Raw genomic sequence first — 12,996 nt, forward strand, 5'->3', positions numbered from 1 at the left:
TCACACCCAATGATGCTCAGGGGTTACTCCTGGCTCTGCACTCAGGAATTAACTCCTGCCAGTGCTGCGGAGACCATATGGGATGTTGGGAATTGAACCCGAGTTGGCTGCATGCAAGGCAAACCCCCTACCCGCTGTGCTATTGCTCCAGCCCTATGTGCTTTTTTTAAATTTAATTTTTTTTTTAGTAAAAAGAAGTTAAAAATCTATTTTGGAAGGTGGAGAAAAGGCACTCAAAAATTGTTGGTGAGTGTATATATTAGTATAAATGTTTACTGTGACAAATGATTTATCAAAAGCACAACTGCACATACTCTTGTTTTGCTTTTTTGGTTTGGGGCCACACCCAGTATACAAAGCCTGAGCTGAAGCTCTTTGAACTATTTTCCACCATCCCCCCCTGCACATACTTTTTGACTCAGCAATTCCAAAATCACTTATGTCCAAGGCCTAACATTGCACCGTTGTTTGAAATTTGCAGAAGTTTGGAAATAAGCAAAAGTTTGGAAATAAGTGCCTGTCACATCAGGAGGGAACTGATTGAAGAAATTATGCTGCATCTATTTCATGCAGTCCCCAAAATCAGGAAACTGATTGCTGATAGGAACACTTTCCAAGAGAGGTTTCTCAAAAGCATGCAGAAAATAGGTTTGATAACCTTTTGTGTGTAGGAAAACTGCTGCATGTATTTACTCGTGTAGGTCAGACCAACTCTGGGAGAACATACAAGGGACTCACGGGATGGTATTCACTGGCCTAAGAACTGGCAAGACATGATCCAGGGATGAGGGGAGGGTGGTTCAGAACGTGAGAAAAGACTTTAAGTCCTTTATGAGTGTATGGAAAAGGAATTAAAATAAATTTAAAATTAAAAAAATAAAAGTCCAGGGCCGGAGCGATAGTACATTTGCCTTGCATGTGGCCAACCCAGGTTCGATCCCCAGCATCCCATATGCTCCCCTGAGCACTGCCAGGAGTAATTCCTGAGTGCAGAGCCAGGAGGAACACCTGAGCATTGGTGGGTGTGACCCAAAAAGCATAAATAAATAAATAAAGTCCAACAGGGCCAGAGAGAGTATAGCTGGTAAATCACTTGCCTGGCATGCATCTGGCCTGGTTTTGATTCCCTGTCCCACCAGGAGGGATCCCTGAGCACAGAGCCAGGAGTAAGTCTTGAACCCCGCTACGTGTGATCCCCAAAATATAAGCACAGCACTTTTGGGGGGGTTCTTGTGCCACACCCAAAAGTGCTCAGGGCTTACTCCTGTTTCTGTGCTCTGGGGTCACTCCTGGTGGGGATCATCGGACCACAATGGGATGCTGAAGATGGAACCCCAGTGAGCCATGTGCAAGGCAAGTGCCCCACCCGCTGTACTACCACTCTCGCACATGTACTAGCACAGGTATTTTCAGAGATGCCATCTGGGGAAGGTATGAAGCCGTCTTCAGGGGACAGCCGTATCATGAGCACATATTAGGATCTAACATCTCAAGGAAACGTAGCTTGGCTCCTTACTCACTGTGTGACCTTGGCTATAACTGTTAGCCTCAGTTTCCCATCCTTAAAATCAGAAATCTCCCAGAGGCTTGGTGAGAACTGAATCAGTCTTTAAGCTGACAGACAGAAAGCACTCGACACATCTCTAATTATTCTTTCTGCTCCAAAAGCTCTGACAATAAACAAAATTGTCATTTGCGCTCAGTCCCTTGGGGACCAGTCTGGTGGCCAAGAAACAGATGAGGGTTCTCAGGAAGTTTATCTACCCAGGATCTTGGCTCTGCGACCCCACCCAGTTTGCGACTCTCCCACCTGCGCCAAGGGAAATGTGCTTGGACTAAAGGTGACTCTGAGCACAAGCGCTCGGTTTGCTTCTCAGGGGTGGCAAGCGGGAAGAAACCCTGTTGGCACAGTTATAGAAAGCCTGTCACTCAGGTTCACCTCGGTAGACCGTTATGCATATTAAAGGAGGGGAGGCAAATACAAAAGAAAAATAAGTGAGAGAGGGAGCAAATCAGGAAGCTTGAGGGAATCCACGTGGTCGCCAATCTGTAACTGATCAGACCAGCTACCCCAAAGCAAACCCCCCAGCGCCCAACGCTACACATACTGCAGTGGAGAAACCCTCCACAATGAGGGGGCCTGGGGGTGGGGTGTTTCTGCCCTTTAGCAGAGTCGAGGGCGGCCGTTTCAGACCCTCCCGATACTCCCACCCTTTCTATACCTAGTAAAGCACGCGACGTAACGACGGAATCTGGTGTGAGTGTGTGTGTGTGTGTGTGTGCGTGCGCGCGCGCGCTATATGTGTGTGTGTGTGTGTGTGTGTGTGTGTGCGCGCGCGCGTGTGTGTGTGAGTGTGCGCTTTGCAAACCATCTGGGATCCATCCTGCGCGGTTGGAACGACGATCGATCCCGGACGAGTTGGGGGAGTTGCAGCTCGCGTGTGACTCCTCCCTTTTTCTGCTCCCCTCCAGCCCCCACCCTGTAGTTCACTTCCACACCACCGTTCCGCTGGCGAAGAGACGTCGGTTTTTCAGCACCGGGAGACTGTGGACCTTCTCTGGAGGCGCGCAGTGCACCCTCCAGAGGGCTCGAGCTGCCTGCAACCTGCTCGCCGCGACCCTCCCCCTTTGGGGGGGAGCCAAATCGCTCGCCTTAGGCTGTACGGTTCCAGGCTGGGCGCGGTGCGGGTGCGGGAGACCTGGAAGGCTGCGTGACCTTCCCGCGAACTCCATCTCGGCTGGGGGGCGATCGAGGCTGCCCCGGGGCCTGCTGGCTGTGTATCGATCCCCCCCAGCCTCAGCCAGTGCAAGTTCTCTCGGTCCCACCCCTCCCCTCCCTCGCGGCTCTGCTTTCCCAGCCTCGCCGGCTTCTAACGCCTAGCTTGAGGGGCCCTCCCCTCTTTCCCGCAATAAAGTAAACGGGGCGGGGGGGGGAGTATTCATCCCCCGCCTCCCGCCTTCCCCCTCCCCCCTGCAGCCTACTAACCCCGCGCACAGAGCTCGCGGCCGGCGGCCCCTTCCACCCAGAGGATCATAATGCCCAACGCTCCTCTCCTCCCCCTCTCTTAATCAGAAACGTGCTCGCGAGCCCCCCTCCCTCCGCATGCATACATTAGGGTCTGCTTTGCATGCAGCGGCGGGCTGAGCTCCGAGGAAGAAGGGGCGGGGGTGCCTTTGCCCGCCTCTTCCCTCCAGGCCCCGTTAGCCACCCCGCTCCCGTGGCGTTGTACCGCCGCCTAGCACGCCGCGGCCCCGGTGGCGGGGCAGGCGCAGCCCCGCTCCCTGCAAGCCCGAGGAGGGCCGGGAGGGTGGCGGGAGACCTGCCACTCGGGGTGTGCGTTTGGGGCCGGGGGTGGGGGTGCTCCAGCAGCCAGATGGGAGGGGCGCCTTTTCTTATTTTCGAAAGCGTGTTCATTGAAGGCCTCTCGAGCGGGGCCGCGCGTGCAAGCGGGGGCCACGCTGCTTCCGCTTCGCAGGTAGCACAATAAGGCCGCCCGCATTCTCGAAGCGTGCAAATTTCGGGGCTCGGCCGGCTACCTCTCGGGGGGGAGGGCGGGTGTGTGTGTGTTGGGGGGGGACCCGCGGCGGAGGCGCGCGCGCCTCTCCGCGCCAAGCCCGGGCCGGCCGGGCCGCGTTCGGCCGGCGGCGGCTGCTCCCGGGCGCGTCGATTCCCAGCGCCTCCCGGGAACGTGTGTAATGGGGCGGCGGGCGCTCCCCGGAGCCCGCGCCCCCTCCCCCTCCCCGGAACCCGCGCGCCGCGCCGGGCTCTGGGCTTCCTCCCCCCGCCTCTGCCCGGGCCCGGCCGCTCCCGGAGGGCGGAGCCTGCGCCCATCCAGCTCGCGGGGCGGCGGCCCGGGGCTCGGCATGGCGTAGCGGCCGCCCGGCGGCGGCAGCTCGCGGCCCGGCCGCGTATCCAGGTTGCTGGGCCGGCGGGCGCGGCCCGGCGCTCGGCATAGCGGCCGCCAGGGCGCGGGCGGCGGGCGGCGCCGCGGCGTTAGGCAGGTTCCGGGGCCCGCGGCCCCCCCCCCGCCGCCTCCCCGCCCCCCTGTGTTGTCGCCTCTCCCTCTCGCCGCTTCACTTCACGGGGCGAACATGGCGCACAGCTGTCGGTGGCGCTTCCCCGCCCGGCCCGGGACCACCGGGGGCGGCGGCGGCGGGGGGCGCCGGGGCCTAGGGGGCGCCCCGCGGCAACGCGTCCCGGCCCTGCTGCTTCCCCCCGGCCCCCCGGTCGGCGGCGGCGGCCCCGGGGCGCCCCCCTCCCCCCCGGCGGTGGCGGCCGCGGCGGCGGCGGCGGGAAGCAGCGGGGCCGGGGTGCCGGGGGGAGCGGCCGCCGCCTCGGCCGCCTCTTCGTCGTCCGCTTCGTCTTCGTCTTCGTCATCGTCCTCAGCCTCCTCCGGGCCGGCGCTGCTCCGGGTGGGCCCGGGCTTCGACGCGGCGCTGCAGGTCTCGGCCGCCATCGGCACCAACCTGCGCCGGTTCCGGGCCGTGTTTGGGGAGAGCGGCGGGGGAGGCGGCAGCGGAGAGGTAAGGGGGGCGAGGAACCCCCAGCGCCGGGGTCTCGACCCTCTGCGGAGCCCCCTCCCCTCCCCCATCCGGGATGGTGGCGCATCCCAGTTCGGGGACCGTCCTGGGCTTCCTGACCCGGCGCCGATGGCCCGCCCGGCGCCGGGACCCCCGCACCTGGGGTGCAAGACCCCCCCCGGTGCCCCCCCAGGCTTCGGACCCCTTCCACTCTGGGCGTTTGCACCCCCCCACGCCCCCTCGCCGGGGTTTCCCATCCCGGGACTGAACCCCTCCTCCCTTTCACAGATTACCTCATCCGAGCCAGATTCCACCCTCCCTTCCTCCCCGAGACCTGATCCCGCCACATCCCCGCCTCCCTCGCCGGGCAGATGTTGGCCTCCTGGGGCACTTGGCCTCCCGGGCACCTCTCGGGGGCCGGCCGCCTCCCCGGGCCCCGGCCTGTCCCTCCCCGCGGGCCGCCAGGAGCCCTGGCAGCACCCTAGCCCCGGACCGGGTCCCAGCGCCCGGGCCACTCCCCCTTCCTTCCCCTGCGCCCCCCGCCCCCCGCAGGTACGAGCCTCGCGCCTCGCGCCCCGGCGCGCCGCGCCCGGCACTCTGCTCCCCACCTGGCCGCCCTTCGGCTCCCTGTCCCCCGGGAGGCCACGGCCAGCGCGCCGCCGTGCCCCCCTCTGCCCGAGCTGGCCGCGGGGAGGGACTGCCCGCGCGCCTCCCCGAGGAAGGGTTTAGTGGCCTCTCGGAGGGCCGCGGCGCCCACTGGCCCCCAGGCGCGGGGAAGAGCATCTTTGCACCATCCCTGCCCCCTACCCCCACCCCCGGAGGCAGGCGTTTCCTCCAGCTCTGGGGAACAGGGGCCCCCGTGAGGGGAGGTGTTGGGGGGCGCGGGTCGGGGGGGGGGCTCGGGCAGCACCCTCCCAGGGGGAGCAGCTGCTCTCCTACCCCACCCTGCGCCCGAGAGCGCGCAGCCTCCAGCCCCGGCTCCCTCCCGCCCTTCTCTTCTCTGGCATTTCACTATTGATTCACCTTTTCCTAGGCCAATCCTGGGGCTTGGAAGGGGTGGGGGGGAAGCAGGGCTGGGGGGAGCAGAGTAGATAAGGGACAGTTTGACTTTAGTGTGGTGGCTTCTCGCAGGGGAGGGTAAGGAGGGAAAGTTCTGCCGCGGGAGGAGTGGGGGTTCCGGCTCGAAGAAGGGGAACCCAAGGTGGATGCAGGGTCCAGAGCTTGGTCCCTTGCCCGCCCGTTAGTCCCGGACCCGAGAAGGGAGGGGATGCTTTGAGCAGCTTTCTGCCAGCCCCTGCAGCGAGAAGGAAAGTTGCCCAGGGAAGGGAAGTTGAGTTCAGGTTCAGTCAGTGGCGTTGCGCATTTGTTTTCCATTGGATGCAGAAGGGGAGTTTGAATGGTAGGGGTGGGGGGGCGGGGAGAGTGGGCTGGGGGATGCTAGGAGGAGGAAGAGCAGCTGCTAGGGGCTGCAGGGAAGGGGGGTCGGGGGCTTGCTCTCCGGAATGCTCTTGATTGAAACAGAAAGGGAAAGATAACAACCAGCCGTTTCCTGCGTGCTCTGCCGTTGGTGCGCACCAAATATCCCGGGCAAACCCCCCGGTCCCCTATTGTGCCCTGCACCCCCTTTAGAGATGTGGAGAGCTCCCGGGAAGAAGGGGAGGGAGGAGAGCCCAGGGACCCCGGCGCCTCCTTTCACGGAGCTGCCGGTTTTTTTCGCTGCGAGTCTTCCTGCCTCCCTTTAAAGCCCCTCTCGAAGGCAGCCTGATGTGGAGCCTGACAACCCCGCTGACAGAGCCAGGAGGACATGATGGGGGCGTGTCCCTTGCTGGGTAGCGCGCGGCCCTTTCCCTGCCTCTCTCTGCTCTCTCTCCACCTCCTCTTCCCAGCCTTCAGAAGGCAGCTGCAGTCGGCAGGGTTGTTTGAGACTATTTATTGGTTGCTGTAGATCATTATTTTTTTTTGAAAGGCCAATTCTGTATTTTTTAAGCTAACAACACAGACCCCATGTAGTTGGAGAAGCAAAGGCCTCATACATGACAAAAAGACTGAACCGTTCAGGTTACTTGCATGGAGTTGGTGCTTAAATGTGAGTTGATTTTGCTTTTTTAAAAGATACAGCAGCAAAAAAAAAAATATATAGACTTACTGACATTTCATTTACCTGCTAATTTTCAGAACTGAGACTTGCCTGGTTATATGTAGAATTTTAGCCCCATGTATATTTGAGTATATTAAGAAAGTATTAGGAGAAGCTAGTCACTATTTTAAGGGGATCCGGAGAAGCTTTTCTTCTTGTTTAGCATGCTTATGTATTTTGTATAGAAGGATCAAGTGTTCACATTCCAAACATTATATTCAAAAGCAAAGCGATATGCTGACAGCTTCCAGTCATAGGTTTTCAAGAGACTGGTTAGAAAGACAGCCACCTGGATTCAGGGACCTAATGTCTGGGCATCAGAATATTTTATCTGTTGGTCTTTGACAAATCACCCTTTAAGTTTTAATCAGGTGCTAACATTTCCTCATCCACTGGCATTATTTTGCTTAGCAATCATATGTAGTATAAAGCCTGTCAAGGAATTCCTTCTTTCGATTAAGATCCTGCTCATAAGGTTGTTTTTTTTTTTCTCCTTTGAAACTTTTCCCTCAACACTCCTGCTGCTTCACTAGGAAGAGTTAACAGTTGAGTCCTTCCATTGAACTGGAGTATTTTGTTTTGACTGAGCTTCCGTCAGTCTCTGTAGATGGTAGTTTGAGAAGATTCGCCATTGGCTCATAGTATGTGTCGGTCAGTAACCCGCAGTACTAATAAAGCCACATGCTTCTGTGCCTGTATGACTGGATCTTTCGACTTTTTTTTTTTTTGTGGTAATGAAGCATCTGGTTGAGAGTCTTACAAATCAATGAAAAAGTTCCAGCAAGGGTGGGGGCCACTGTTCCCCGGAACTGGGCTGAGAGGGTTCCAGAATCCTACAGATTGTGTTTCAGAATTCACTCAGAGCTCTGTAATCAACGCTTATCTGGATGTGAGAAGAAATGATTTGGGGATTCTAAAAATGATTCTTTAGTCTTTAAATTCTTGGATTGCTTTGAATGATGACTATACCTTATCCATGAAAGAAAAAAAAAAATCCCAGCCAGTCCCACCCAAGAACTGGTAAGTTAAGGTGGTTGAAAGATTCGAGAACTTTTGGGGGCTGGAGTGATAGCACAGCGGGTAGGGTGTTTGCCTTGCACGCTGCCGACCCGGGTTCGATTCCCAGCATCCCATATGGTCCCCCAGCACCGCCAGGAGTAATTCCTGAGTGTAGAGCCAGGAGTAAGCCCTGTGCATCGCTGGGTGTGACCCGAAAAGCAAAAAAAAAAAAAATGCGAGAACTTTTAGGCACTTCCCTGGTTTTGTAGCTCTAGTTAATGGAATTATGGGGGCCTGATTTTTTGCTCACAGACCCCTCGCTTTCCTTTGTGGGGTATCTCTCAGGGTACCACATCCAGGGTGAGATTTTTTTGTAGTGTGTTTATGTGTTTGTTTTGTTTGTGTGTGTGTGTGTTGTTTGTGTGTGTTTGTGCTTTTGCCCATCTTCGATTTGCGTTTTCTCTACTATTTGGGTTTTCTCTATTGATAATCAAGAAATAGAATCAAAGTTTTGTCATTGACCACTGGAGGAGATCACGCAGGACTGTGGTTTGTCTTCTTTCTCCTGGCAGTGTCCCACTTTTCTGAAAATTGTCTCAGGTAGTTTGTTTTGAGGGGAAGGAACTCCCTGGTCATGCTCTGGAGTCACACTAGCCATCCTCAGCTGTCGGACCTGTCAGGGGGGATGCGGACCAGACTGGCGGTGATTTGGGGTCCACGGGGATCCACACAGGCAGTGTTGGGGTGTTCCAGCCCCTTGAGCTACCTTTCCCATCCATAACATTAAATTTCACTCTTTGCTGTCAAAACAAAAGATCCCACACCTGCTCCGTTGAATAGTGTTTGGACTTTTACTATGAACCCAGACATTTATCTACAGCTAGTCTCTATTAACAGTTTCGTAGCCAGTTACCATCCCTTTCACTTTGAACATTTCCGTCCATGCCATAACCCGGCAGACTCGAATTAGGAGTAAATTGCAACTGAATTAAAACATTGGTAGGTGTTCATTGTTTGGAAAAGACAGTTTAGCTAATGTGGACCAAGGGGAACTCTTGAGTCGACCAGAGCTCAAGTCAGAGTGCCTGAGATTTTCTTTTTTAAAGTTCGCTTTGCATCTAGTACTGAGCTGGGCTGCAGGAAAGCGAGGCAGAGTGCATAAGTGGAAAAGCAGGAGCTGCCGAGTAACACAGAGTAACACAGAGTAATGCCGGGTACGGGTCCCCCTGTGCTTACCTTTCTCACTGACCAGTTATAGCCCCTTGAGCAGTATGCTTTCACCCTTAGATTTTGTATCTGTTAAATAAAATTGTTGGGCTAAGTATGAGCTTCGGAGCCTTTTCTGCTCTGGTACCCTAATTCTTCCTCTTGTATTAATACTGTTGTCAGGGAAGAACTTCAGACGAAGTTGGTAAGCCTGTTGGTAAGTTTTTTCCAGTGCTGGAAATTGAACCCAAGATTTCCCACATGCAGGTCCTGTACCCTACCTCAGAACCCCAACCCTCTTTGGTAATTCTCTCCCCAAACCCCCTTTAGGGTTTTGTTGGTGAAGGGCGGTAGGGAGGAGGGGCCACAGCTAGCGATGCTCTGGGGTTTCTTCTGCTGCTGCACTCAGAACTCAATCCTAACAGTGCTCAGGGGACCATATGGGATGCCAGGGATGGAACCTGGGTTGGCAGAGTGCAAAACCCCTTCCCAGCTGTGCTCTGGATCCAGCCCCAACCCTGTTTGGTAGTTTTTGTTTGTTTGGGGGCTACTCTTGCTGACTTGTGCAGCGCCAGGGACTGTATGCAAAGCCTGTGCCCTGAGCCTTTGAGCTGCCCCCCCCCCGGCAATATTTATTTATTTTGGTTTTTGGACCATAGTCAGAGGTGCTGAGGGCTTATTCCTGCGCTCTCTGCTCAGGGATGACTTCTGGTGGGCTCCGGGGACCCGATGTAGTGTCTGGGGTTGAACCTGGCCTTCATGTGCAAGGCCAAAGTCCTACCTGCTGTACTATCACTTCGACGTCCCATTTGGTGATTTTTGGTGATTTTTGATTATACATAACTGCCTAATTGCAGTTATGGTTAGGAACAGAAATTTCAGTATGGTGGGAAAATTTTCGTTGTATGGACAGAGTAACAGCACATAACTGGTTGGAAAAAGTTGCTTGCTTGCTGAAGTTGGACAATTTCATTCATAAGGAAGATGGAGCTCAAATTTTGTTTGTTTGTATGTTTGCTTGACAGTGCCTATTATTGAGCCCCAGGCCTCACTTGCAAGGCATACTCTATTGCTGAGCCCAGAAATAAATTTAAATACAATCCCGAGATCCCTCAGACATGATCTGGTATTTATAAGTCTCTTATTTGGTTACAGTCGTTTCCAAATATAGATTCCTGATTATCTTTTTAGGGGAGATTTTTTTTTAATTAAAAGAAATTAAATTAGGGATTTAACCCAGGGCTTCATTCTTGTAAAGCAAATTGCCACTGAACCACATACTTCCCTGGCCCTCATTGTATGAGTTTTCGAATGAAAAGAAATCTAACACATCAGTGTATTTGTAAATCCGAAGTACTGGTACCTACTTCGCAGAGAGTAATTGTTAGCGTGCTCTAAAATGAAGTGCTTTTTGGTTTGTATTGAGCACCAGAAAGACCATCTTGAGAACTCCAACTCTTTCTTTCATCCTCATCTTCCCCTTTGATTGAGTAATGTGAAGGCACATGTTCTGTAGGATGTCATTGTTCAGGGAACTGCTCTGCACCTTCCGATTGGAAGCGCAGAGACAGGAACTTCCCTCTTGACTCAGTTCCCATCTCAGCTCACCTTGGAGCTGTCTTTCAGGGAGCAGCTGTGCAGGCCGGCCCCCAACCTTAACCACCCCCCCTACCACCACCACTGTGGCTGAGTGGGGGGCAATAGAGTTCTGCTTGCTGGAAGGCATGTTAGCCTGCATGCTCCTCTCTCTCTCCGAGACTGGCTGTGTTTTAATTGTAGGTCTTCTAATTAAGATCTCTTTGGGCCTGCCCACATTCCACTAGAGCTGGCACGGAGCTTCTGCCTCCTTCTAGCACGCACTGAAGGTCTTCAGTCACGCCTGTTGAGAGGATCTTGTCTCTTTCCATTCTTCCCGTGCCAGGGTGGGGGAATCCGGTGGTACAGACGTTTGAATAGGAGGCGTGCTTGGTGACCCTCTCCTCGATGTAGGGACAAGTTTGTTCTAGAATTGCTGGGATGGTACCTTCTTTTACTTGCTTATCTTATTTGCAGGAATTAAGGAAGGTTAAATTATTAATGCATCTGACATGATATACTAACATTTTAATCAGATTATTTTTTGTTTGGTTGGTTGGTTGGTTTGGGTCTGGCCCACATCTGGCGGTACTCAGGGCTTATTTTTGACTCTGTGCTTCGGTGTCACATCCTGGGGGGACCCAGGGAACCATAGGTGATACGAGGGATAAGGGTCCGCTACTCCTGTACTATTGCTCCAGCTTCCTGGTCTGATCTTTAGTCCTATGGACACTCGTAGGGAAGAGGAACTTAAACAGTTAACTGTTCAGTGGGGAGATGGCATAGGGGTGAGGACACGTCTTGCCTGGCCTGCACCCAACCAGTTTGATACTGGGCACCACATGGCCACCTGGCATTGCTGATATAGCTCCTGGTGGTCCCGGCATGCATGGCCAGAGCAGACAGGATCCTTGGTCCTCCCAACCACTGAACCTCCGGTCCACCAGGTCAGGTATCCCCAGGAGTGGCCCCAGGGCCCCTGAGTACCGCTTAGAAGGTCCCTACGTGGCCCTCTCCCCAAAAGTTCACTGTTAATATTATTTTGTTTGAGGAGGGCTGGAGAGATACTACATGGATTAAAGCATTTTCTTTGCATGCAAAAGATCCCAGTTTGATCCCTGGCAACACATATGGTCTCCCACGCACCACCAGGAGTGGTCCCTGAGCACCACTGTGTATGGTCTTAAAAGACAGAAAAAAATTGTTTTCTGGTTTTGATTTACCTAGATTACCACCACTGTGGCTTGGTAAGTTATAGCCAGGTAAGTTTGATAAGTTATAGCCTGGCTATAAGCTTGGTAAGTTATAGCCAGGAGTAACCCCTGAGCATTGCCGGATATGGCCCAAAAACCAAAAAAAAAGGAAAAAAGAAAAAACCAAAAACCTTGATAAGTTCAACCTGATTGGGAAGTAAATCAGAGACTTGTGATTTCTGTGGACTCATAGGTTGGGAATACAATCAAGTATAATTATTGATCCTAAATTATGTTAGATTTTATTTTATTCTAATATTTTTGGTTTGGGGGTCACATCTGGCGGTGCTCAGGGGTTAGTCCTGGTTCTGTGCTTAGGAATCACTCCTGGCGGGCCCATGGGACCATATGGGATGCTGGGGATCATACCCAGGTAAGCAAGGCAAACGCCCTACCTGCTATGTTATCACTCTAGCCCCATTATGTTAAATTTTAAAATAGACAATGAAAGTAGACTTTGGGATATAAGTTAGCTTTTTGGAATTAGAAAAGGTTTCGGGAGATTCTGGATATTACTAAGAAAATTTGTAGTTTTCAGAATCTCTTGCAAAGTTTAGGCAACTTACATACTTATTTTGACTGTTACTATCCTTTTGGTTTTTGGGCTGCACCTGGCAGTGTCCAAGAGCTACTTACTCCCCAGCTCTGTGCTCAAGGGGGCCATTCCTGGCAATACTTGGGGGCCTTTGGGGGACTAGGAATCAAACTCGGCTCCTGCACACAGATCATGTGCTCAGCCCAGGAGCTCTCTCTCTCTGGTTCCTTGACCAGAGACTTTTTAGCAGATTCGAAGTAAGAAGTATATTTATTTATAATCATTGAAGTGATTTTTTTTTTCTGTAGTTCAACTTTAGTTTCCCTTATATGCAGGCTTCAAATGCAGTATGTCCTTTAATAGAGCTCCATGTGGAATGCTAAAGAGAATGCAGTCTTCTATGAAAATAAAGGAATCCTAAATCCTTCACCTGCACCCAGCTGGTTTAATTGATCACATCAGACAAAGGGCTACTTTTTTTGTTGTTGTCATTGTCATTTCATTGGCCGTGGAGAAGGCCCAAGAGAAGGAAGTTGGGGATCTTTATGGCATGCATTAAATAAAGCTGGAGGCCTGGGCTCTTATACCTGAGTGGGTGGTTTTATGGCCTAATTCTCTAATTGCTGGCGTTTATGACAGTGTGGATGCTACTGCCCTGTGGCCGAGGTGGATGATTCTGGGAAGAGAGGGAAGAGGAGCCCTTTGTCAGCCTTTTCATTTTCCTCCCTCAATAAGGCTCTGAAAAAGCCTCAGGGAAACACAGACACTTG

At 53.4% G+C, this 12,996-nt stretch overlaps 1 protein-coding gene across 5 annotated transcripts in view; it reads left to right on the forward strand.

Moving 5' to 3' along the window:
• Positions 1-4,092: 4,092 nt before the first annotated feature.
• KMT2A (lysine methyltransferase 2A) overlaps positions 4,093-12,996 on the forward strand; it is a 79,536-nt gene continuing 70,632 nt past the window's right edge. For 4 of the 5 annotated variants that reach the window (XM_055133240.1, XM_055133243.1, XM_055133242.1 and 1 more), the window contains exon 1: positions 4,093-4,524. In XM_055133240.1, coding sequence (XP_054989215.1) covers positions 4,093-4,524 — 432 coding nt within the window. Of the gene's footprint in view, positions 4,525-6,508; positions 6,608-12,996 lie in introns of all 5 variants that reach the window. The other variant, XM_055133244.1, reaches the window with a different exon arrangement.

The sequence above is a fragment of the Sorex araneus genome, chromosome 3, assembly GCF_027595985.1.
Source record: "Sorex araneus isolate mSorAra2 chromosome 3, mSorAra2.pri, whole genome shotgun sequence".
Lineage (NCBI taxonomy): Eukaryota > Metazoa > Chordata > Mammalia > Eulipotyphla > Soricidae > Sorex > Sorex araneus.